This window comes from Erpetoichthys calabaricus, chromosome 9 (assembly GCF_900747795.2).
Source record: "Erpetoichthys calabaricus chromosome 9, fErpCal1.3, whole genome shotgun sequence".
Classification (NCBI taxonomy): domain Eukaryota; kingdom Metazoa; phylum Chordata; class Cladistia; order Polypteriformes; family Polypteridae; genus Erpetoichthys; species Erpetoichthys calabaricus.
Window position 1 is genome coordinate 28304251 of NC_041402.2, and position 25622 is coordinate 28329872.

Sequence of the window (25622 nt, forward strand, 5' to 3'; positions counted from 1 at the left end):
GAGGCGGCCCCTTTTATCCGTACCCGGATGTGTTCCAGGTGTGCACCGGCAATCCCGCGGACATGCCCCAGTGTGGCGGAAATGCCGGCTGTCCTCCCGGAAACACTCCAGGTGTTCCCTCTCTTCTTCCCCCCAGCACTTCCTGTTGTGGTGGAAGTACTGGGGTCCAGGGTCCTTCAGGCAGGGGGACGCCCCCTGGCAGTGACCACGGGCCCCTACAGGGTTGGGCTTCCAAGCCCTGTACCCGTGGCCCCCAATAACATCAGGGCGGATGCCCCCTCGCAGCCTGGAGGAGGAATGAGCCCTCCTCCTGTCTTCTTGGGCGTCCTGGACGGGCATGAGCCCCGTCCGAGTGCCACACCAATTAGATAAGAAAGAATCAGTCTGCCAAGATTTAACAAAATTGTCTTGAGTTTTTCATGCAGACATTCGAATAGACAGACAGACAGACCTGTAGGCAGACATGACAACAGCAATAGGTGCTTTCAAGTTTAATGCCAGGTATGGAAGAAAACAATGTAGTGCTTTTGCCTTAATGGGAATGATAGTATGTTTCAGGGCCGTGGAATAGCTTGCTAAAAAACTTTAGGGTTAAAATGGAATGTCTCTGTAAATTGTATTGTGCAAGATAAGAAAGAGTGGAATGCTAAATATGTTAAACTGCGTGTACACAGTCTGGACTTTAACCCTTTAGAATAAAGGAGGTAAAGTGGACAGCGTGTGATCAGCTTGGGCTTGTAAGAAATAAGCAAGTTAATGAAGTATTGCGCAGTGAGATTAATCCATTCTCCTTAAAGGACCAATCGGTAAAAATGTTGGCTTTAAAGCATGTGTTGTGTATGCCTATTGTGATAACAAAGTGGTGTCATGTATGCGTGTCAGGGGACTCCTCCGTGGGCTTAGTAAAGGTATGTAATAACCGCCGAGACAAGAGGGGGTGCTACCGCTAACTTTGTCTTACTTGTCTTCTTCTGTCACAGCACTGGCACCTAAGCCCATCTGGTGCGACTGCCATAAAGGACGTGCGTTCCAAGAAGAGTGATCTTTTGAGGCCAGAGCAGGCTGCAGAACAGAGCACTATCCCGTTTCTAAGGCAAAGCAAGAATTTATGAGAAACCCCCAGACCGAGGAGTAGCACAAAGCCGCACATTTTCTTTTCATTTGTTCGTTTGATTTGTTTAGTCCTATGACAAATAAAAGGGACAACCTGGTTGGAGTCCCAACAATCGTTCAGTTTTTAGACGGTCATTGCACCACCCGACCACAATGGTCCTAAATAAGATTTGTGGTTCTGTTCAAGGACCATCCTGCTCGCTGAACAACTGGCCGTAGAGGAGCTCCCTTCTTATGATAAAAAAATAAATAAATGCATGTGGACGGGTTTCCTCCTGCCTGGGTTTTATTTTTCTGTCTGACTTTCTTCCACACAGTGTACTTAAAAACCAATATTGTGAGTTGAAGAATAACACACATGTAGTGTATCCAAGAACTTTCCTGAAAAAAAAAAAAAAGTGTTCAAGTTTCTTTTTCTAGTTAACCTTCTTTAGGTAACAAACAGCAGTATAATAATGACGACATAAAAAACATCAACAATCATTTAACATTTTTAAGCTGTTTGTTTTGCTGTAAAGTACGTGGGCTTGCAAGATGCTGTTTTGGTTTCCTTTCAATCCAACTGAATTACAATAGTACATTATGGAAGGGATTGTGTTGGGGCCAGAACTTTGATTTCAGGTCTTCAATGGTTTTACACAACTTGGGCATTTCAGAACACAACTATGTGTGTTATATTGTGGACACAATAATTCAAAAACAAATGAAACTTGTCATAGTTCTTAGCACTCTAAAACGCTTCTCACTCCTGCAGAGTTTGCTTTACTGACATGATTATTTTTGTTCTTTTTTTGTACACATTGGCCTGTAATATTTTCATGTTAAAAATCACAGTTTTATGTAGAGAAAGTCGTGTGCCTGATACATCAGACTGCTATTTTTACATGCCTTTGGTTGTGACAGCTTGAAGGAGTCGTGGTATTTAAGCAGACTAAAAATGGAAATTCATCCACAGAAACAACTGACTTGAAGTTATCCCCAAGATGTTTAACTGGGAACAAGGCAAGCGCTTCCTCGGTGTGATCCAGAATTTAACAATTTAACACTCTGGATAGATGTGTGCATGAAACACATTAGTAAGGAGGTTCTTTCTGAAAGTCCTTTGTATGTAAGAAGAAATGCTGGTGTTTTAGATGTCTACCTGAAAGCCACTATGAGACCAAACGTGCACCAGCAGTTCACAAGAGCTGCTTTTAATTCATAAAGAATGACTGATAGTAGAACTTAGCCCATCACTTGTAATACTGACGACTAGCTGGGTAACTCCTTTATGGTGTGCAGGTCCCCTTTGGACTGAAAGGCAGTCTGGGAAGACACTGCAGGAATGTGTGAAAGAGCATGTGTGCCTGTTGTGCTTTTGTTATAATATTCACTATTATGTCTTTAATTTACAATTGCTCAGTGGTACTGCGGAGATGAACTTACCAATAGACAAACTAAAGGTTGTGCTGTTAGTAAATGGGGTCAGTCGGCGTAATTTAGAGAGGGAACATACGGTGAAAAATAAGGTCTTTGGTTTTTTTTTTGGTTTTATTTTGTACAGAAACAACTGCATTGCACATTGGGGTTCTGTATGAATAGTCTGATTGGCTGATGACAACACTCTTGTGTGTCTCCTTACAAATTACAGAATTGGGATAACAGAACTGGTCAAATTCTGTACTTTTAATTATGTGATTGTGAACTAACGTATCCTAAAGAATTTGCAGTGGGTTTTGGTGAAGCTAATGATCACTCTCACCTTTATACATTAACAGTCAGGTTATAGAAGCTGTGGAGAACTTCAGGCTCCTGGGCACCACAATTTCCAGAACTAGATCTGGCAGAGAGAAGTCCACATGTCTGCAAAGGTGCAGAGAGCTCACCTCAGACTGTTAAAGTAGTACGGAGAGTCACAGGCAGCAATGACCATTTTTTACAAGTCCATTGCTGAATGTTTTGGCCTTCTCCATCACCGTTTGGTGATATGATCTCTACCCTCTGGGCTCAGCAAGCAACAAGAGAGTGGGGTGTGCACTGCTTCTAAACTCAATGGTCACCAGTTCTCCATTTTGGATTCACTGCGCTTTTTCAGACTGAAATGTTTAGCGATAAAGATTTTTCCCAACCTGTTCCACAACCACAACCAGTTCACTCTCTCTCGGTCAGGTAAATGGCTTAGGCTGATCGAGGCCAGAACTAGCAGGTTTCATAATAGTACTTAACTACAAGCTAGAAGATGTGTGAGCTTAACGTCTTGACCTTAAATTTTCATGAATATGTCTATGTGCATTTTTGTTTGATTAGCTGTTCAATGGTTATTGGGAAATGATGATTTATTTTGTCCTTATGTAGTACATTTGTATTTTTTTTTTGTATGGCTGTGTTACACTGTATGTCATATCTGTGGGTTGAGTGCCTATTTTCTGGCTGCTGATTTAAAGGGTACACTGGGGAAGGATACTGAGGTAACTCCACAAACTTACTGTTGAAGTCGTCCTCTACAGACAGGGGGACCACAGCCTAGTAGAGTTTGTAGGAACCCATCTCTATCCTGCCAGTAACCTCACTTTACAAATTGTACATAGAAGAATATAATATCAGGGGTTACACAAGAAACTTGAAGAATGGCGTGGTGTGGCACATCAAAAACAGAGACTGTACAGTGTGAATCGCTGACACGGGCATTGATAAATTCCCATTGTTAATCTCCAGCATGGAGAGTGAAACACAGACATTGAGCCACTAGGAAGGCCGGAAGAGGGCGACATACATTAGAAAGAGGAGATGGCGGTGTAACTGATTCTCTGACTGTACAAGCTTCTCACTCGCCAGGAATCCCTGCCACTGGGCATCCAGGGTGCAAAGTCGGGGAGTAACCGTGCAAAGACCAAGAAAGGCAACAGTCTTGGTCAACCAAAGGAAGTATCAGTTGGGGCAAGTGACTGATCGGCTTTTGGCAGAAGGTTGACTGACTTGAGCTCTGCTGCTTGAGCTCTGCTCTCTGAAGTGTGAGTGGCATCAGTAAATGGGTGGGGTGACAAGTGACGCTGGTGCAGTCATTTCAGAGCCCCTCACCACCTCAACTTCAGTATTAAGACACCTGACTGATTCTTGTTCACTAAAATCATCAAATTTTATAAGTTGTGGGGATAGTGTTTCGCTCACAAATATTGCTTTACATGTATACTTGTCGGGCGGCACGGTGGTGCAGTGGTAGCGCTGCTGCCTCGCAGTTAGGAGACCTGGGGACCTGGGTTCGCTTCCCGGGTCCTCCCTGCGTGGAGTTTGCATGTTCTCCCCGTGTCTGCGTGGGTTTCCTCCGGGTGCTCCGGTTTCCTCCCACAGTCCAAAGACATGCAGGTTAGGTGGATTGGCGATTCTAAATTGGCCCGTGGGTGTGTTTGTGTGTCCTGCAGTGGGTTGGCACCCTGCCCAGGATTGGTTCCCTGCCTTGTGCCCTGTGTTGGCTGGGATTGGCTCCAGCAGACCCCCGTGACCCTGTGTTCGGATTCAGCGGGTTGGAAAATGGATGGATGGATGTATACTTGTCAGTGTAGACAAAACACTTCCAAGGGTCACCTATCAATACATAAAGTCTAGTGTAGTGTTTCCCAAAATTTATGGTGTCACAACACAGTTTTTAAAATGCCAGTGTGTTTGTGACCCACCAGGAATTTAGCGAGATCGTCTGAGCAGGGGGAAGTGGGGTGGTACCCTCTGTGAAACAAGCGCGATTGTCAAAGTGGTTTCCTGAGCAATCACCAGAGCACCAGATAAATCAACCACAATTGTCAATGCTTTTCTATCTTGGTGAATCAAGCAGCATTGTCAAAGCAGAGTTTGGAGATGTCGCATCCAGGATTACCCATAATCCTCCTGTAATGCTGCTGCTGTGAATCAAGCACAATTGTCAGAGCGGAGGGGTGGGATTTCATCAGGGGTTGGCTGTGGCCCACCTGCAATGCAGTCATGGCCGACAGGTTAGGAAACACTGGTCTAGTGTATGTCTAGGCCATTATTTTAGTGTCTGTTAATGTATGGAGTAGTGCAAGGACAAACTTGTAGAGCCGTTACACCTTGTTTGTTCTGAAAGGACTCACCTGTGCTGTACGCTGGAGATGGTGGCCCTTCACTGACTGGAGACATACTGCAGTGGAAGTCCTGGATTTGGTCCATGCTAAGTGCACAGTTCCGGATCGCTTCTTTGTGGTGAGGGTTAGAAGGGCTGTGTGAGGAGAAGACGAGAAAGCCAGAAGGATTAGCCAGAATGTAGATACAACCACTCTATCTTTAGTTTCTAAGCTGTTTTTTTTGTGGTCAGAAGTGAATAATCTGTGTATTTAACACAAGTCATTACCTGAGACAAATACATTTAACACATATTGCATCACTGCAGTCTGGGTTCAACGGCTGTGAAAAACATGCACAAGAGTATCTGCTGCAGATGAACCCAACAGGGCTCCCATTTTTTGAATGTATGGTGCAGACATGCAAGGGCTTTGTGTTGTGGCTGTGAATGGTGAAGGGCCAGAAGTCATAGTGCAATACTCTAAAAGGGGAAGCTTAGCTCCAAGCTTAGTTCACCTTGTCCTCCGGTCAGACTCCATACTCATCTGAAGTGTGTTGACCGCTGGCCTTGGAGAGGAGGGCACTGCAGCAGCTAGGCTATTCCCCCTAGTGAAACAGAAGTTCAGCATATTTCCTTACTGTAGACATTCAGAAAGACAAGACCTTCAGAGGATGCAGTGTGAAGAAATACAGATTTCCACCATTATTTATACATTATGGTGTACCTGATAAACCAGACCCTGAATGTGCCAAGTTAACAAGTCCTGCACACCTTGCCTTTTGAAAAACAGAGGGGTGACTTACACACATAAATTACTTTCTCAGACCAGCTTGATCCAATTTAAGATCTTGTAGGGCCAAAGACTGTCACAGCAGCACTGGGTGCAAGGTGGCACATTCACCCGCACCCACATTCACAGTTACAAATCAGAATCACCAACCAACCTAACAGACAAGCACTTAGGGATAAGGGAGGAGAAATGAAATATCTGGAGGATCATTCATAGGCACACATGAGCTGATGGCGATCTCTACAGCCTTGATACGGCTACATTAGGTCTTCTCAGCTGGAGGCAAATTTAGGCCTTGGTTTCTCTCAGTGTAAGTCGGTGCATGATGATTCTATACTCTTTGTGATGGCATGTTTGCTTCATCATGACTCCCAGCAACAATTAAATAGAAAGCTCAAAGAAACTGTAAGAACTGTGATGTTTACCAATCACGCCAGCATGTGTCCAGCAAACAGGTTAAGAAAAATAAAGAAAATAAAAGCCACACTGGTTTTGAATTAACTGATAATCAGATGCTGTCAAAAAAGAATTGTATGTCATTCTTTTTAAATTCTCATACCAGCTTGATCCAACTTAATAAAATAAACTTAAGCCCAATGATAATAATATAATGATAATAAAGTTTATGTATACAGCACCTTTCATACATTTAAAGTGCAACACAAATGTAAAAAGTCAAAATAGTATTAAAAAGATGCAAACAATAAAAGCTAATAATAATAAGAATAAATACACTAATTGCATATATCAGAAAGAAAACAAAGCAAATGCAGAATTAGAAAAGTAAGTTTTAGGTTCTGTGGTGGGCTGGCGCCCTGCCCAGGGTTTGTTTCCTGCCTTACACCCAGTGTTGGCTGGGATTGGCTCCAGCAGACCCTCGTGACCCTGTAGTTAGGATATAGCGGGTTGGATAATGGATGGATGAAAGTTTTAGGTTTGTGTTTAAAACTCTTAACAGAAGATGCCTGTTGTATGTCAAGTGGTAATGTAATGAAATCACTCAAGCATAAACATTAAAGGCTTTTCATCACTAACTCTGGGAATGATCAGAAGACCAGGACTTGATGATTGTAAATCTTTTTATTGGGCATATTTGGTTAGATTGTGAGGTGGATGATGGTGCTAAACCACCAGTGCCCTTAAGATTAGTAAAAAAAAAAAATCAACTCTGAATGAAATGGGCAACTAGTGCAAAGATGACAAAACAGGTGTAACATGTTTCCTCTTCCTGGGAAGTGTCAGTAGTCTTGCTGAAGCATTCTGGACTAGCTGTGGCCTTGCTATCACATATGTAGGTACCCCAGTACACAAGGCGTTACAGGCGTCAGGCTGTGAAAAACCAGCACATTAGTAAGCTTCTTAGCATCTTCACTGCAAGGTAGGGTCTAACTCGTGGAATAGTGTTAAATGAAAAAAAGGCAATGCTCGTTATATTATCAATGTGAGGTCTGAATGTTAATTCAGCATCTAGACAAACCAGCCCAATGCCACTTTACTGTAGTTGTATCAGGTAGCCTAAACTTAATATCTTTGGAAATGTAAAAGGGAAATTAGAGTTTATGGAAGAATTACAAACACAACATGGATGGAGGATCTGTGAGGTGGCAGCACTAACCACTGTGCCACTCTGCCACCTTGACTTTTCTATCATTGTTATTTATTTTTACCTTATCAGTATAATTCACAGATTATAAACTCACAAGTACATTTAGATCACACTTCCCATTCCAACAAGAGAGAGCAGAATGAAAGAAAGTATAGTAGAAAATAGTAAAACACAGCATAACACTACTGAAGTATAACGCAGCATAACATTACATCTGCAAACTGCTTAATTCACTTCAAGGTCACTTTATGAAATAGCTCTGCACACCACCTAGTCACTCAAATACCCACAATCCCACTCACACAGGGGCCAATTTGGAACCATCTATTAACCTAAACAGCATGTCTTTGTGAGCATTAGGAAAAAGTGGAATGCCTGGAGAAAAATCACTCATTAAACACTGAGTTCTGTTTTATTTATTATCATTTATACCATATATCATTGTACCGTAACCGGTGGAGTGGTGGGTAAGAGGCTAGGGATCTGCACTGGCAATCGGAAGGTTGTCGGTTCGACTCTGCTCTGTTGGGCCCTTAACCTGCAATTGCTGAGCACTTTGAGTAGTGAGAAAAGTGCTATATACTGTAAATGCAAAGAATTATTATTATTTAGCATTTTTTCATCAGTAGCTTTCAGAATTTCTTTCTTAGATGTTCATGTCATTGTTGGCTTAGGGGTTAGTGTTAGATTATGTTTGCCTATAAAATACAGAATGCAAACCACCATCATATTGCCCCTCTCAGTAACTCTACCTGGAGACACAAGTGTCTCAGCCCAAGCCATTTTACTCTCCATTTTCTGGACTTACTCATTCCAATTCAGAGTGGGGGGCTGACAGGGCCTATTCCTGGTGGATTGGTCATAAGGCAGGAGCCTACAATGAAAGGGATGCCAGTCAGGCACTCAGCACGTTTAAACACCCACTGAAACTGACCCGCATGTCTTTGTGAGGGAGCCAGACTAACTAGAGATCTTGCCAGTGCATACAAGGAGAACATATGAACATCAAGTAGGCAGTGACCTGGTGGGGACGTGAACTCACTCTTCTATACCAATGAGGTTTCAGTGGTAACTACCGTACCCAGTGCTGCCTACTGTGGTCATTCATATACTTGGGGGACTGTTCTTTCATTACACTGGACAACAAGTGTTTTCAAACATTTTGCTTACTGAAAATGTTTTGGTGACTTTGATAGACAGCTCCAAGCTTCATGGATTGCATCATGTACGAATCTGGAGAAACATGAAATATACTTTTCTTGAATTTAGTGTGTTTAGACTCTTAATGATGTTAACAAAATGCATTATTTCAACTGAGCTAAAAATGTTTTGCTGCTGATTTACGTTTGTACTCAACATGTGATGCTTCTCTGTGTCCAACAATAGTCAACCAGCATTGATGGATTCCACTTATCCTGACAATGCTTTTCCATCACTGCAATGTCCTGGTGAAACCTTTCATATTGGTCGTCATTGACTGTACCAAGATTAGCAAGGAAGAAGTCCAGGTGTGAATGCAGACAATGAATCTCCATTAACAGGTTGCACTTTATGGTTTTGTACGCCCGAAGGGTGTTGTCAGCCTGCTGGATGTAGTTTGGTGCTCTGTAGTTGCCAAGAGAATTCTCAGCAACATCCTTGAATGCCTTCCATGTGATTTCCTCTAGCCCAACTAGAAGATCTTTGAACTGCTTGTCATTGATGATGTGTCTGATTTGTAAACCAAAAAATGCCTTCTTAAATCTTGGTGTCATTAACTTATGGAAACATCTGTCTCAAAAAATGAAATCCCCCACCTTTCTTGTTCAATGCTTTCACAAAATTGTTCATCAGTCCACATTTGATATGGAGAGGAGGCAAAAATGTCTTTGTTGGGTAGTCAAGAGATTTATGTGCCACACTTTTCTTCCCTGCAACCAAATGTGTATGGAGCCACCAGTTCTTCATAATGAAATGAAACTACAGTACTTGGTATGACCGAACTGTATCTCTAGTAACAGTGCCATCTATTTTAGGTCACCAGAGATGCCCCACTTGTAGTTGTATTTGCATAATAGCTATGTTACCTGTAGAATGCATTTTAAAATATTTGATATCTCTTGACTTATGTGTACCATCAGCATTCATCCTATGCCTTTCTTCATTATCCTTAACCTGTCTTGGCCTGCTTCTCAGACTCTGTCAGTTTGAGGCACGATGCTCATCTCCTGTCTGCTTTTTGACTGCCACCAGTGGTAAACAGGCCCCCATTAACCACTGTAAAAACATCATTTGTATTCTTGCAAATACTTCCTTTGGTGCAATTTGTTTGAATTTATATTCCCCAAGAGGAAATCGTCTTTCACATGACCATTTTGGGGTCATCACGCAGGGTCAGCCATTGTACAGCATTCCTCGAGCAATGTTCTGGTTAAGGGGCTTGCTCAAGGGCCCAACGGAGTAGGATCCCTACTGGTAGTAATTTGAAGGATTTGAACTGGCAACCAGAGCCACCACTCCACCCTGAGGCAACTCTCACAGTTCCTCCTACACCTTTCCTCCCTATCCTGGTGTGTCTCAAACTCTCCTGCATGGTGCTTCCTGTCTTGAATGCATTTTACTGAGTAATCAAAGCAAAACTGACCAATCAGATAGCTTGGAGGGACCGAGCATACACACACACACAAACAAACAAAAAGTATTGTTTTATTTTATGATAGATACAGTAGATGGATATGAAAGGCACTATCTAATAGATAGATAGATAGATAGATAGATAGATAGATAGATAGATAGATAGATAGATAGATACTTATGAGGAGAACCACAAAATTGGTTGACTGCAATAAACCGTACGTGATATGAACATTTAATTGTGATTTTTGTGATAAGCAGGCTAAAATCAATATGATACACCCCCAAATGCTAAGGAAGCAAAGCCATCATTGTCCAGTGTAATCAGTTTAGGACTTCAAGCGTCTAAAGCTTGTCCAAGTAGCATGAAATGCAAAGCAGAAATCCACTGGATGAGGGCAAACTCAAGTTCAAACCCACGCTTGGTCATACAAGGACAATTTAATGAGGCCAAAATATTGACAGACACTGTGGGAAAAAAAAATCACCCAAAAAAAGACAAAAATACAGAGAGAACATACAAACTCCACATAGCTGGGGATTCAAAACCAGGGCTGTGCTAAACACAATGTCACCAAGATGTCCCCAGTGTCTCTAAATGATATTAAAAAAACAGAGCTCCACTTTTCCATGCCACTCAATCCTAGGCGGTCACGACCTCTCCAGAGCAGAATGCATTTTTTTTTAAGTGCAAATTCTAATTTTCCTTTTCCCGGCTGAATTTGCGTTTCACATCTCTGCTAGCATGTCGCCATATAAGGACATTTTTCTGGCACCTAAAACTGTTTGTGTAACCTCTAACTGGTTCTGTGAAAACATCAGCTGGGGAGGTGAAAGTTGTGCATTTTTAGAAACGGAAACATTTGTTTTCTGTTCAAAAACAAAGCAAAAGTAGAAGTTTGCATGGCGGACATTAAGTGCTCCTCTGCACGAATTCATTCAGGGCTGAACACTGTGCCAACTCAATATTGTTGCTCAAAAGCTTACACATGCCTACATTCTCAAACCTCCTGGGGTGTTTCAGGGGGCCGTAGTTCTGGACACACAGTGGCACACACCGTTCCAGTTCATCACAGGGCCCACTCACCCACCAATTCAACTAAACTGTACACATCTGGGGATGTCAGATTAAAACTGAAGTGCCTGAAGGGAAAACAGTGACAAAGTGTAGGGGCTGAACTCAGTGCCACCGTGCTGGCACTAAGTAATAAATACTGATAATGAATTGTAAGGGCGGCACGGTGGCGCAGTGGTAGCGCTGCTGCCTCGCAGTTAGGGGACCCAGGTTCGTGGAGTTTGCATGTTCTCCCTGTGTCTGCGTGGGTTTCCTCCTGGAGCTCCGGTTTCCTCCCACAGTCCAAAGACATGCAGGTTAGGTGGATTGGTGATTCTAAATTGGCCCTAGTGTGTGCTTGTTGTGTGTGTCCAGCGGTGGGTTGGCACCCTGCCCGAGATTGGTTCCTGCCTTGTGCCCTATGTTGGCTGGGATTGGCTCCAGCAGACCCCCGTGACCCTGTGTTCGGATTCAGTGGGTTGGAAAATGGATGGATGGATGAATTGTAAGGTAAGTACATTGTTGAACCAAACCAAAATGATGAAAGTGTATTTCATAACAATTAGATGACTTTTATTTAATGATGCATTTCCTCTACTCACTGTTTGTTCATGTGATTATTTATTTCATAATTGCTATTTTATTTATTTTATTTTGCCACAAATTGCATTCCACACTAGTGTTGCCGCAGCTTTTTCACATCTTGGTGTGCCAGGAATGGCAGAACACCCTCATTCTTTGCATACTGGAGTACTTGGAGGAAAACCGTCATACAAACACAGGGAGAACGTGCAAACTGTTCATGGACAACGACAGGGTACAGAATTCAATCACAGAATGCCAGAGCTATGAGACAGTGCCACTACACACTGCACCACTGTGTATCTTCTCGGTGGTGGGATACATAAAAAAATGTTCTAATCCCGGTAAGCTCAAGTCATTCGTGTGTCCTCTCAAAATGTTATTCACTGGAAACTTTTCCACATCCAAGTGATGTGCTGACTCTTACCTGTGTGGGATAATCTTTTCTGTCGTCAAGCCATCGGTCATGGTGACACTCCTCCTCTTGATGTATGCCCCCCTTTGACTACCAGGTGACTGGCTAAGTCCGTGCTTGCTGTTTGCCATGCTAAAGCTCGCCTCCAGGTAGCGTAGCGGCAGAGTGCGGTTGACTGGACAGTAGATGTGAGCTCCGCTCTGCTGTGAGACTGGGTTCCGGTTGCCCACATAGTAATGCACCAGTGCCGGGACACTGTCGAAGCCCTCACATTCTAGAAGGTACTGCACACGTGAGTACGAGTCATTGGTTTTCACCAGCACTTTGTTGATTTTGAAGTGCAGGACCTCATTGTTCCAATGGCTTGTCAAGACGTAATCACCGGTGCTTGTCAAGGAGTCGCGTATCAAAAAGTCCCCATTCCGTAGCACCAGAGTTTCAGAAACCTGTGGATTTAAGGAAAAATGTAATTAAAGAGCTGTTTACAAAAGGGAGTAAAGAAAATTGCAATGAGTACAATATATAAAGCATCTGGACCAAAAAAACTAAAAATGAATCCCCTTTTACCCCACCCACATCATACCATGAAGGGATACACCACACATTTGCTGTTATTGCTAAAGACTTCTACAAAATTAAGAAATGTAGAACAAAAATGCAATAAATGGATACATTGGAATGTATCTGTCCACACACTCAACCTAATTATCTGGCACGCGGTTACAAGAAACTGCTTATGATGGAGGCATTAGAGTCAAGGCAACAGCCATAAAACGGACGCCACTCCATTACAAGGCAATCACATGTATGATCGCTTACATATAATGAACTTCTCAGTATCTGTCAACATGTTGGTTTGGACCTGTGCAGAGGAGAGATGCTGGGTATATTGGGAGAAGGATGTTAAGGGTAGAGCTGCCAGAGAAGAGGAAAAGAGGAAGGCCTAAGAGAAGGTTTATTGATGTGGTGAGAGATGACATGCAGGTGATGGGTGTAACAGAACAAGATGCAGAGGACAGGAAGATATGGAAGCAGATGATCCGCTGTGGCAACCCCTAACGGGAGCAGCTGAAAGAAGAAGATGAAGTGTCTGTCAACATGGCTGCATGCGTGAAATGTGGTTGGAACTCACAAGGCTACCATGAAAACTACACACAGAAGACACCCACCCAAAAGTTCATCTGGGCCTTGAAAGCATTTGTAGAACTTTAGAAGATTTTGATGAGAACTGGCCAATCAGCATAGCAAGGCTTGCTAATCCTGTCCAGCTAATTTCTCCAAAATGACATCAAAATCAAAAGTGTTTTGGAGGGTAATTTATTCCAAGAAAAACTTTAACATTTGTGTGCAATTTACCCTTAACAAGTTTTGAACTGTCCCCATTTTAAAGTTACATATGGGATTCACTGTGCTAATTCCCGTCATAATGTTAAAAGCTTTGATCTTGTCGCCTCTTAATCGCCGTTTGCTTAAACTTAAAAGCTTCAGCCCCTTCAGTGTTTCCTCATAGCTCATACCCCTCTCACTACAGCCATACTAGGAAGTTTTCAGTTAAAATTGCAGACATTAGTCGATGTTTTCGCCATTTGTCCACACTACACTGGCATTTTCAACTCCTGAAAATGGAGACTTTTAAAATGCTCTCCAGGGCCGTATACTTTTGAAAATGATGACTTGGTATTGCAATGTCGACGAGCAAAAACACAATTCTGATTTGCCTGTGCTTCTTACATAACCCTTCCCTGATTGGATCCTGCTCTCATTCTCTGACAGAAGAATTCTCATTCTCATCTCAGAAGAAAAACCAACACAGCGGGCACAGAGGAGATGCTTTCCATGGCACTTGTTGTGTTGCTTACCTGTATGCATCTCAATTTAATTTTGTTCTGTCTGAATGCTGCCCACATGTGTAAAGGGCAAATCAGGTTGCCACAAGTTAAAAAGCAGACAGAGTAAGTTATGAAAGGAAGATCAGAGCAAGACAAACGGAGGAGAAGAACTGTCGTTCATGTGAGGTACAGTTTGTGGGGTGTGGACAGGGGGCTTCAGCTGATTATCGGTTCAGGGAGCAGCACAGATGGCTCAAGGCGAGTTCAGTAAAGTGACAATATTCAAATCTTCTGAATAACTTTAGTGTGCAGAGTAGAATGGCGGAGAATCACTGGACTGAAGAAGCATCTTGAAATGGGGCAAATCCAGGGCATTGTGGCAACAGAGAAAAGGAGGTGGCAGAATGCAATGCTGAGCTGAGGTTTTCACGGAGTGGATTTGTCTAGAGTTGTGGCTGTGAGAAAGGGAAACTTCACTGAAAGACTTTTATTCAGATGTTTGGATTTTCAAAGTAACTCCTGGAGATACAATGGGAATGTGACTGTCACGATTTTATAGATAGATTTGTTTATTGACTGCTTTATTTTCTTTATGTACTGTGGCGATTAATTCTTTGTTTTGAATAAAAAAATAACAAAATGAAGAGTTCCCACTCTCAACATGGATTCAGTTTCGGTCTTCGATATAATGCTCAGTCACTCCAGAGCGCATTTGATATTCGTTCAAAAGAGCATTTTCAAGAAGTGGTTTATTTAACAATCTTCTTCATCTTTCAGCTGCACCCATTAAGGGCTCACCACAGTGGATCATCTGTCTCCAACTATCCCTGTCCTTTACTTCATTTTTTGCCACACCGACTGCCTTCATGTCCTCCCTCACCACATCTATAAACCTTCTCTTCTTTTTCCTCTTGACTGGTGGTTTCATCTTCAACATTCTTTTCCCGATGTACCCCTCATCTCTCCTCTGCACGTACCCAAACCATCTCAATGTAGCGTCTCTCACTTGGTCGCCAAACTGTCGTACCTGTGTTGTTCCTCTAATACACTCTTTCCTAATCCTGCCTACCCTCATTACTTTGAGCGAAAATCGTACCATCTTCAACTCTGCCACTTCCAGCTCTGCCTCCTGTCTTTTCGCCAGTGTCACCGCCTCCAAACCATACAACATAGATGGTCTCACTACTGCTTTACAGACCTTCTCTTTCACTCTTGGTGGTACTATTTTATCACAAATCACTCTTGTCATTCTTCTCCACCCAGCCCACCCTGCCTACACTCTCCATTGCTGTGGACTGCTGAACCCAAGTGTTTAAATTTGTCTACCTTCACCACCTCTGCTCCTTGCAGTCGCACCCTTCCACCGCCTTCCCTCTCATTCACGCACATGCCCTCCGTCTTACTCCTACTGACTCTCATTCTCCTTCTCTCCACTGTTTACCTCCACCTCTTCAGGTTCGCCTCAACCTGGTATCTACTCTCAGTACAGATCACAATGTCATTCACAAACGTCGTAGTCCACAGAGACTCCTGTCTGACCTCTTCTGTGAGTCTGTCCATCACTATACTTTAGTAAAAATCCATGTGTTTGGGACTTTGTGAGCATACAGCTGGCTAACTTGACAGATGGATTATGCAACGTAAATAACGTGACATTTTTTTCATGGACATTTCAGTATTGTTTGCTGTGGTCCAGGGTTGGTCTCCATAGATGTCCATCCTATCAGAAACTTTGTTATTTCTGTTCTGCATTAAAAACATGAGATTAAAATTTTTCTTGGCTCTAAACTACATGAAGTAAGTGACATTTTAAAAAACTAACATTTTTGAATGGAGTACTCCTTTAAGATTTTCAAACCAAATACAGAGTCCAGGTCTAGGAGAGGACTTCCCACGATCCCCTGTGCTGTTCTCACCACCCGTGCCAAGTCCTTCCTGTCCTGTGCTGCGCAGTTGCCGTACCACACTGTCATACTGTGATGGAGAATGCTTTCTATAGCGGATCTGTAGAAGTTTGTGAGCAGCCGAGAGGAGAATTCAGTACGTCTCATCTTCCTGAGGAAGAAGAGTCTTTGTTGGGCCTTCTTTGCCAGATGAGATGTGTTCAAAGACCAGGTCAGATCCGATGTGATGTGAATACCCAAGAACTTGATATTGTCCACACACATTACAGTCTCCTCATCTATGAATATAGGAGCATGTTCTGTTCTTCTGGACCTCCTATAGTCCACAATGACCTCTTTGGTCTTGCTGGTGTTCAAGATGAGGTTGTTGGCTGAGCACCATAGTGCTAGGTGTTTTATCACCTCTCTATAGTGAGTCTCATCATTGTCTGATATGAGACCCACCACGGTCGTATCATCCACAAACTTCACAACCATATTTGTAGCATGGATGGCAGAGCAGTCGTGCGTAAATAACGTGAAGAGTGCTGGGCTGAGCACACAACCCTGTGGCGTGCCTGTGTTCAAAACAATAATAATAATAAACAATAACAATAATCCAGAGACATTAGAGGAACTGAAGGACAATATTCGGAGTGAAATTGGAAAAATTGAAGAGGGTAAGCTGCGTCACGTCTATGACAATATGGTGCGGCGTGCAGAAAAGTGTATTGACGCACAAGGAAATCATTTCCAGAACCTCGTCTAACCAATAAGTACAGATTTTTGTATTGCATATCTTTCATTTTGTGTACGGGCTAAGAAACGTTCATCGACGTTGGAGTCAGAGATGATTCGGTTTTTCGTACGCTACCCTGTACTATGGATAATTTTACTCTCATTGAATTTCATTTGAAATATGTTTCTAAAAAAACAAAGTGCCAGGGTACTTCTCTGCTGTAAACATTAGAAGATGGCAGAGCATAAGTGGCTTTGAACAATGCTTTTAATGAAAAAGATCTTTTAATTTTGTGCAACATTGATCGAAAGCTTTCAGGATCACTTCTGGTTACAAACAAAATTATACTCAAGGAAAACAGAAGTTGACTTGAACTGCATTTGGCCAAAATCAATGTGGTTCTACCTTTTCGGGACGGTAAAGGAGCTGCAGATGTGATCGCCTGTTCTTTTCAAGAATTACACACATGCATACAGTCATCACACTGGAAATGGTTAAAGGAGCCTAAAATGTGAAAGTCCACTGAAAACTTTGTTGTTGAAATCCATCCATCCATCCATTTTCCAACCCGCTGAATCCGAACACAGGGTCACGGGTGTTGTTGAAATATCACAATGTAATCTTTTATTTTATACTATGTAAAAAATATAGCTGAGAAAGTAAAAAAATGAAGCAAATGAATATTGACGGCCTTCAGATAATTCTTACAGTGAAGGGCCTGATTCATCCAACCATTTTCTGTCCAGGTCAGCTGGAGCTTATCCAAGCAGTCAACGGGCACAAGGCAGGAACAACACCTGGACAGAGCACCAGTCCGTCACAGAGTGAACACACTCATACATACACACACACACACACGGACTAGTTTAGTGATGCCATTTCACCCAATCTGCATGTCTTTGGACTGTGGGAGGAAACTGTAACTCCTGGAGGAAACCCACATGGACACGGGGAGAACAGGCAGACTCTATGCTCCTGGGACATGAATCCTGGTCTCCTTGTTGTGTGGCAGTAGGCCTACCACCGTGCCACCCCATATAAAACTGAATCACCTTTAGGTTGCCTTGTGATACCACTCACTATATCAGCAGTAGCTGCCTTAAAATGAACATCTTGTGACAGAGCTTTTAGCGAAAACCACCATATACAATAAAATCAATAAACACTATTCATAAATGTGCATTTATGATAAAGAAATCCTATTGCATTATTTAAAGATCTTCATACTAGGGCCCTCAAATGGTGCAGCTACTCCTAAACTTAAGCAGGGCTCAGATTTCACAGGCTGGATATTGTTTGTCCCGAGGACTTGTCTACTGGCAACTTCAGGTAAAACAAGCTGGAAATAAATCTGTGGATCCTCAAAGTAATCCTCCAAAACTCATTCTGTGGTTATGATACTTCACCCACACGGGTTGCCTTAATCTCCATGAACAACAAAAACATGAGTAATTACATCATTTGACCACTAGAGGGCGTTTAAACTACAGGATTTTTTTCCCTCTGCAAAAAGTCTGCTGTACAGAAAGTGGCAGCAAACTGCTGGCGGTGGACTTTTATTTGAGGAAATGTCTTAAGCAGAAACTTAACTGAGCTTTTAATAATCAGATGACATGTTTATTTTTATAGTCAGTACATTCAAAAATACCTAATTGTTCATCATCTCACTGTCGGAGGAACTGAAAGATTGATTTGTTTACTGTTTGCTTCTAAAAAATAACACAATCTTCTCCATCCCACTTAATCCAATTCAGACTTTCAGAGAGACAGAGCCTGTCCTGGCAGGTTTGTGAGCAGGGCAGGATCTCGCTTTGGATAGGGGGCTAATCCATCCCTGGGTCCAATCTTTCTTCTCTCTGACATCATAAGTTGCTTTCCCACATCCGGAACTGCTGTTCAGAAACCAGGGACCTTTTAGAAACTCAAGAAATTTTGTAGTATTCCCACTGCAGGAACTCGGGCCATTTGTAGCTCCTGGTAGGAAATTGTTGTTACTCGGTCATGGAAGTGCGCATGGGAGACAGCTAAAAGGACCAAAAGAAGGTAATTCCACGCCAAGCCAGGGGGTGGCAGGGTGCAGTAAATCTCTTTCTTTTATTCCTGCAGACCAAACACAGGAAATTCTGCCTGGACCCGATGATGCCACTTCCTGCTCCGGCCCCGATGACGTCACTTCCGCTAACCTGCCTTAAGTACCAGTCAACTTCCTCTTGTGGACTCAGTTTTGTTTTGGACTCAACCTGTACACAACTGTACTACCAATTTTCATTTCTTTGCAGCCTTATTCAGGTATATGGGTGGCTGCCCCAAACCTTTTTCCTATGTCACAACTCTTTTTATCTCCTACTGCAGAGTATATACTTTTCATTTAACCAGGAACTATCATGAGTGGGAGTCGGCTAAAAAATTGTGCTGATTGGTTGACCACAAGCAGTGGTGCCATCTTACAAATGTGCCAGTAGCTTGGACTTTAGAGAATTATCAGTTAAGATGGAGCGCAGAACCTCAAACGGCATCACTCTTCACAGCTGCCTCTGTGGTACACAGTGCCATGCACAGCATCGAAGCATTAATCTCCTCTGTGAACACCAGATCACGCCACAGTTCGCACCACATCACTCTTCACAGCCGCTTCTGTGGTGCGCCTTGCCATGCACAACATCGAAATTATACGGGGGAACGGGTTTGGAGGTTTCCTGTGAAGTCACCATTGCTTTAAAGCAATAAGCTGTGGATTTGGGGGGTCCTCCATGAATTCTCAATCGTGCCACAGTTTCCACTGTATCACACTCTTCATAGCCACCTTCTTAGTTTGTCACGCCATGCACAGCATCGAAGCAAAACTCTCCCCCATGGACTTCTGAACACTCCTCACTTTACACCACATGCATGAAGATTACAGTTCCTGTTTTGCTATGGGAACACAACACATGAAAGTGGCCCAAGACATACATCGTACTGGAACTCATTGGTACCTGGAAACAAAGTTCTTGCTGTGGGAAAGTGTAAATTGTCAACTTTGCCAATGACACAGCTGTGGTAAACCTGATCTCTAACAACAATGAGCAGGATGAATAGGAGAGACTGTCACACTGGTGTCAAAACAACAGCCTACTTCTGAATGTCATCAAGACAAAGGAGTTGATTGTGGGCTTTGGGAGAAAACATCAGAGGCACTACCACTCCCTCAGAATTAACAACGCTCAGGTGGAGAGGGTGGACAGTTTCAGACACATCTGTGCCCACATCACAGAGGATACGATCTGTTTGAAAACACCTGGGCAAAGAAGGCACAACAAAGTCTTTACCATCTCAGACGCCTCAGAGATTACAGGCTGCACTCCCAATGACTAAAGAACTTTTACAAATCCACCACTGAAAGCATCCTGACAGGAAGTGTTACTACCTGGCTTGGGCACAGCAAGCAGCAGGACAGTGGTGAGGTCAGCTGAATGTATCACTGGGTGTGCATCTCTAGCTTCAGGGACATCTACACCAAGCGATGTTAGACCAGGGAAGAGAAAATAATCAGAGATACCGGCCATCCCAACAGCGGCCTCTTCTCTGTACTGCGGTCAGTAAACACTAACACCGCCAGACGACCAGTTGAGAGAGACTGAGGAGGAGCTCCTGTCCACAGTGCATTCGCATCCTAAATGAGGACAGTTAACACTCCTATAACAAGTTATTTGTTTACTCACTATGTATTTTTATAATCTTTTATATAAACGTCTATGCGTGGAAGTGTGTGCGTCTGTCCGGCCCGGAAATGAGAGGTGGAGTCAGGGTAAGGGCTCCACCTCCGAGGATACGCAAGCGAGGCCAGCATGTCAGCAAAACAAAACCTCAGAAGAAAGTCACTTGATTAGCGGCTAATACAGAAGTGAGGCCAGCATGTCAGCAAAACGAAACCTCAGAAGAAAGTCACTCGATTAGCGGCTAATACAGAAGTGAGGCCAGCATGTCAGCAAAACGAAACCTCCGAAGAAAGTCACTTGATTAGATAGATAGATAGATAGATAGATAGATAGATAGATAGATAGATAGATAGATAGATAGATAGATAGATAGATAGATAGATAGATAGATAGATAGATAGATAGATAGATAGATAGATAGATAGATAGATAGATAGATTAGCCCCTAATACAGAAGTGAGGCTAGCATGTCAGCAAAACGAAACCTCAGAAGAAAGTCACTCGATTAGCGGCTAATACAGAAGTGAGGCCAGCATGTCAGCAAAGCCAGCATGTCAGCAAAACGAAACCTCAGAAGAAAGTCACTCGATTAGCCATTAATACAGAAGTGAGGCCAGCATGTCAGCAAAGGCAGCATGTCAGCAAAACGAAACCTCAGAAGAAAGTCACTCGATTAGCCGTTAATACAGAAGTGAGGCCAGCATGTCAGCAAAGGCAGCATGTCAGCAAAACGAAACCTCAGAAGAAAGTCACTCGCTTAGCGGCTAATACAGAAGTGAGGCTAGCATATCGGCAAAATGAAACCTCCGAAGAAAGTCACCTGATTAGTCGCTAATATAGAAGTGAGGCCAGCATGTCAGTAAAATGAAACCTCAGAAGAAAGTCACTCGATTAGCCGTTAATACAGAAGTGAGGCAGCATGTCGGCAAAATGAAACCTCAGTAGAAAGTAACTTGATTAGCGGCAAATACAGAAGTAAGGCCAGCATGTCAGCAAAACGAAACCTCAGAAGAAAGTCACTCGATTAGCGGCTACTAATACAGAAGTGAGGCCAGCATGCCAGCAAAACGAAACCTCCGAAGAAAGTCACTTGATTAGCGGCTACTAATACAGAAGTGAGGCCAGCATGTCAGCAAAGCAAAACCTCCAAAGAAAGTCACTTGATTAGCCGCTAATACAGAAGTGAGGCCAGCATGCCAGCAAAACGAAACCTCTGAAGAAAGTCACTTGATTAGCCGCTAATACAGAAGTGAGGCCAGCATGTCAGCAAAACGAAACCTCAGAAGAAAGTCACTTGATTAGCGGCTAATACAGAAGTGAGGTGAGCACATCAGCAAAATGGTATCCCTTTTACTTTTCCTCCTGCCGCTTATATACAAGCGATGTGAGCACGTCGGCAAAACTAATCCTCCTAGGAGAGAGATGCCCAGAGTTGTTCCTTTCAATTACCTGACATCTCTACATTTCAATTATTTTTCTGATGATTTCAATAGTTTCTAGGACCCCGGGCATTTTACAGCATGGGCTTACACAGCTAGTATTATATAATAATAATGCTGTAATTGTATAGATTGATATTTATTGATATTTTAGATTTCAGTATTTCGTATTTATTGTCATTTTCTTGGACAGTCTTGGAGTTCAGCAACTAAGCATTTCATTACATAGTGTACTGTGTATAACTGTATGTGAATGTGTATGTGTAGTGCATACTGTGTAGATAGATAGATAGATAGATAGATAGATAGATAGATAGATAGATAGATAGATAGATAGATAGATAGATAGATAGATAGATAGATAGATACTTTATTAATCCCAAGGGGAAAAATAAAATTTAATTTGATTTGATTTGGAATTGCCAGTTAATGCAAATGATATGTGTTTGGGCAAGAAACTGGAGCACTTGGAGAGAAACCCACACAGACATGGGGAAAACGTGTAAATTTAACACAGACCCTAAAGCTGGGTGCAGGATTCAAACCAGGCCACTGAGCCACTGAGGGAAGAGCTCTAAACACTACACCACCATGCAACTCCTTCTAAAAAGAAGACTTAAGCGTCTGGGTTACGTTAGGCATTCAACAGTAGGGGACAGCAACTCAAATCCCCACCACTGTACACCCAGACAGAGGCTCCTCTCATTAGCACTGCAGCGCCTCAAACACTCACTGACGTAAGGAGATTTGAAAGAGTGCCTGTGATCAGCCAAACAAAGCACACCTACCAGCAACACGCTTGTTTGTTTCTGGTGCAATTACTTAATTTTGTTTGCGCATAGCTTAGCGTGAATCATTCAAGGAGCTTAAGTTCAGCTGCTTAGCTTTGTATTGGGAAATGATCTTAAATGTGTCTTGTGGTGCTGTGAACGAAACAGAAAATTGCATGCTGTTGTAAATGGTATTATGAGGGATGATGTGTGCATAACATACCAAACATGTTCTAGCCGGGCACGAATGACAGATTTTTTTTTCCAGATTCCTTTCTCAGCTCTGGAGCTTTTAAACCCAGCAGGAGTTTTACTTATGGTAATAAACGGCTTTGTATTTCTGCTCAATATTAAATATAACATGCCTGCAAAAGGCAGGCTGATGCTGCTGGGATAGACTACAGCCTGCGAGACCCTGAGCTGCATTAAGTGGGCTCAATAATGGATTAATGTACGGACAAACTATAATAAATAACTAAGTAATGCTGCTTAGTCTAATCCTATTTCACACACCTTAAAACGTACATCTGAGACACACGTGATGTGGCAGCGTACGGAATGTGCACGCATTATTTTAACTCCCGTGTAAATGGAGGTTTGGTTATGCAGTCAAAAACTCTCTGCTGAATTAAGTTTAGATTCCGATTCTACGACGTTCAAAATGTTGACAAAAGTTGATTTTCACATGGTGTCTGCAGGAAATCGAATTAGATTTTTACAACTTTAAATTACAATTTTGCATCAGAAAATGGTATTTTTTTGTGTTGTTTAGAACTCCTGGATGAATAAATCCCAGCAAAAATAGAAAATTTTACAACAAGCAGTTTCTGAGATATTCACTCTGAGCACTTTGTACAATGATAATCTCCAAAGAAATGGACCTGTCTTCTTCAAAGTACTCGCATCCCTTGTTTTTGGTCCAGTTCTTATCCTCATATCATACAACATGACCAATGTCCAACAGTAACTGACACAGAAATTGTTTCATTTAACCAGGATTTTTGCCGTCTGCTCCATTTAGTCATTGGACCAAGTCTATTGATTTGCAGAACTTTTGAGTAGTCTTTTGAGATATCTGTATAAACATTGCAGGTGCCAGGGAAGAAGGACAGGCATCTTGGCTGGGATAACGAAGGTTTCACACCTGGCCAGGATGCCATAATGGAAGGACCAGGAAAATGGCCTCACCAGGAGCAGGTCATCCCTCCACACAGCAGGTGGTAGTGTTCCTTGGGGTTAAACCCAATTAGGACACCCGCAGGGTTGTATGGGAAATGGAGTCTGGAAATGAAACACTGTCTTTGGGGACCGCCAGAGGGTTGATGCTAGGGGAGGACTGTCCTGGTTTCTGCGTGACCCAGAAGTGCTCTGGATGACTGGGGCAACTTGGAGAGGAGACCAGAATCAGTTCCTGGGTTGACTCTAAAAGAAAGCCCGCTGTCTTAGTATGGACAGTCAGAGTCGGGAGCTAGTGGGCTACACTCTTGGAGAAGAAAGGAGGATTGTGCTAAGTGTGTTTTCCCCTTATTATTCTTGTAAAGAAGGTATTGGTGCTCAATAAAACCCAATACAATACAATACAATTTATTGTTGTATAGCCCAAAATCACACAAGAAGTGCCACAGTGGGCTTTAACAGGCCCTGCCTTTTGACAGCCCCCCCAGCCTTGACTCTCTAAGAAGACATTTAAAAACTCCCAAAAAAACCCTTGTAGGGAAAAAATGGAAGAAACCTTAGGAAAGGCAGTTCAAAGAGAGACTCTTCTCCAGGTAGGTTGGGCGTGCAGTGGGTGTCAAAAAGAAGGAGGTCAATACAATACAATGCACAGAACAGAACACAAGTCATCCTCAATACAGTATAATAGTGCAATAGAAATATTACAAGTACAGAGCAGAATTCAACAGTAGATGATATCACATAATAGGATTTGGATTTTATAAGTGTGCATAAGTGTGCCTGGGGAGTTACTGTGTTGGTGGTTTGTGGCTCAGTGGCACCCCTTGTGGGTACAACATGTACACAAAAACAGGCACACAAAAGCACACACAAAGAAAGGTATACGTGAAGATAGCTGGCAGCTTGTTTGTCCTACCAGAGCACATGCTGGATGATGAAGAGAAATAAACGAACACACAAACACACACACACACACACACACACACACACACACACACACACACACACACACACGCACACACACACACACACACAAACACTCCAAAACAGATCTGTAAAGGCTGACGTGCGCAGAGGTGTAAGGTCACCCCTTAGCCAAACTGTCTGCCTGGGAAGTTCTCAGTGTGTTTAGCTTCAGATGAAATATTATTGAAGTTGTTCACTTGATTCAATTTACCGTTCAGCTTACTCTACATTTATCTGTGTACATAATAAATATTTTATATAAGTTAATGCTCTTGATTCTATTATTGTACAGTACAATTAGTTGTATTTTATTGTAAAATCTTCCACTGGCTGATTTCCTGTGGTATCCATCCATCCATCCATTATCCAACCCACTATATCCTAACTACAGGGTCACAGGGGTCTGCTGGAGCCAATCCCAGCCAACACAGGGCACAAGGCAGGAAACAAACCCTGGGCAGGGCACCAGCCCACCGCAGGGCACACACACACACACACCAAGCACACACTAGGGACAATTTAGGACTGCAATTACATCTAACCTGCATGTCTTTGTATTGTGGGAGGAAACCAGAGCACCCGGAGGAAACCCACTCAGACACAGGGAGACCATGCAAACGCCACACAGGGAGGACCCGGGAAGCGAACCCAGGTCTCCTAACTGTGAGGCAGCAGTGCTACCACTGCACCACCGTGCCGCCCTTCCTGTGGACTCATTCTGTACAAAGGTTAATGAAACATTTATGTGGCCATGTTGTTTTGCCTGGGTAGAGTAATATATATTGCTCTACTTTCTCCTATTGTATTATTAATATGTAGCCTTAGAATGCCTAATCTCACAGAGTTACCACTGTTTATAAGGTATTATTGTATATAACTTATCCCCACCTTCCCTTCA

General features: G+C 42.8%; 1 protein-coding gene across 5 annotated transcripts in view; it reads right to left on the bottom strand.

Moving 5' to 3' along the window:
• Positions 1-25622, bottom strand: part of sh2d3ca (SH2 domain containing 3Ca) — a 255417-nt gene that overhangs the window by 19089 nt on the left and 210706 nt on the right. For 3 of the 5 annotated variants that reach the window (XM_028809204.2, XM_028809208.2, XM_028809207.2), the window contains 3 exons: positions 12237-12670; positions 5680-5769; positions 5196-5320 (listed from right to left, as the gene is read on the bottom strand). In XM_028809204.2, coding sequence (XP_028665037.1) covers positions 5196-5320; positions 5680-5769; positions 12237-12670 — 649 coding nt within the window. The remainder of the gene's footprint in view (positions 1-5195; positions 5321-5679; positions 5770-12236; positions 12671-25622) is intronic. The other 2 variants (XM_028809205.2, XM_028809209.2) reach the window with 1 other exon arrangement.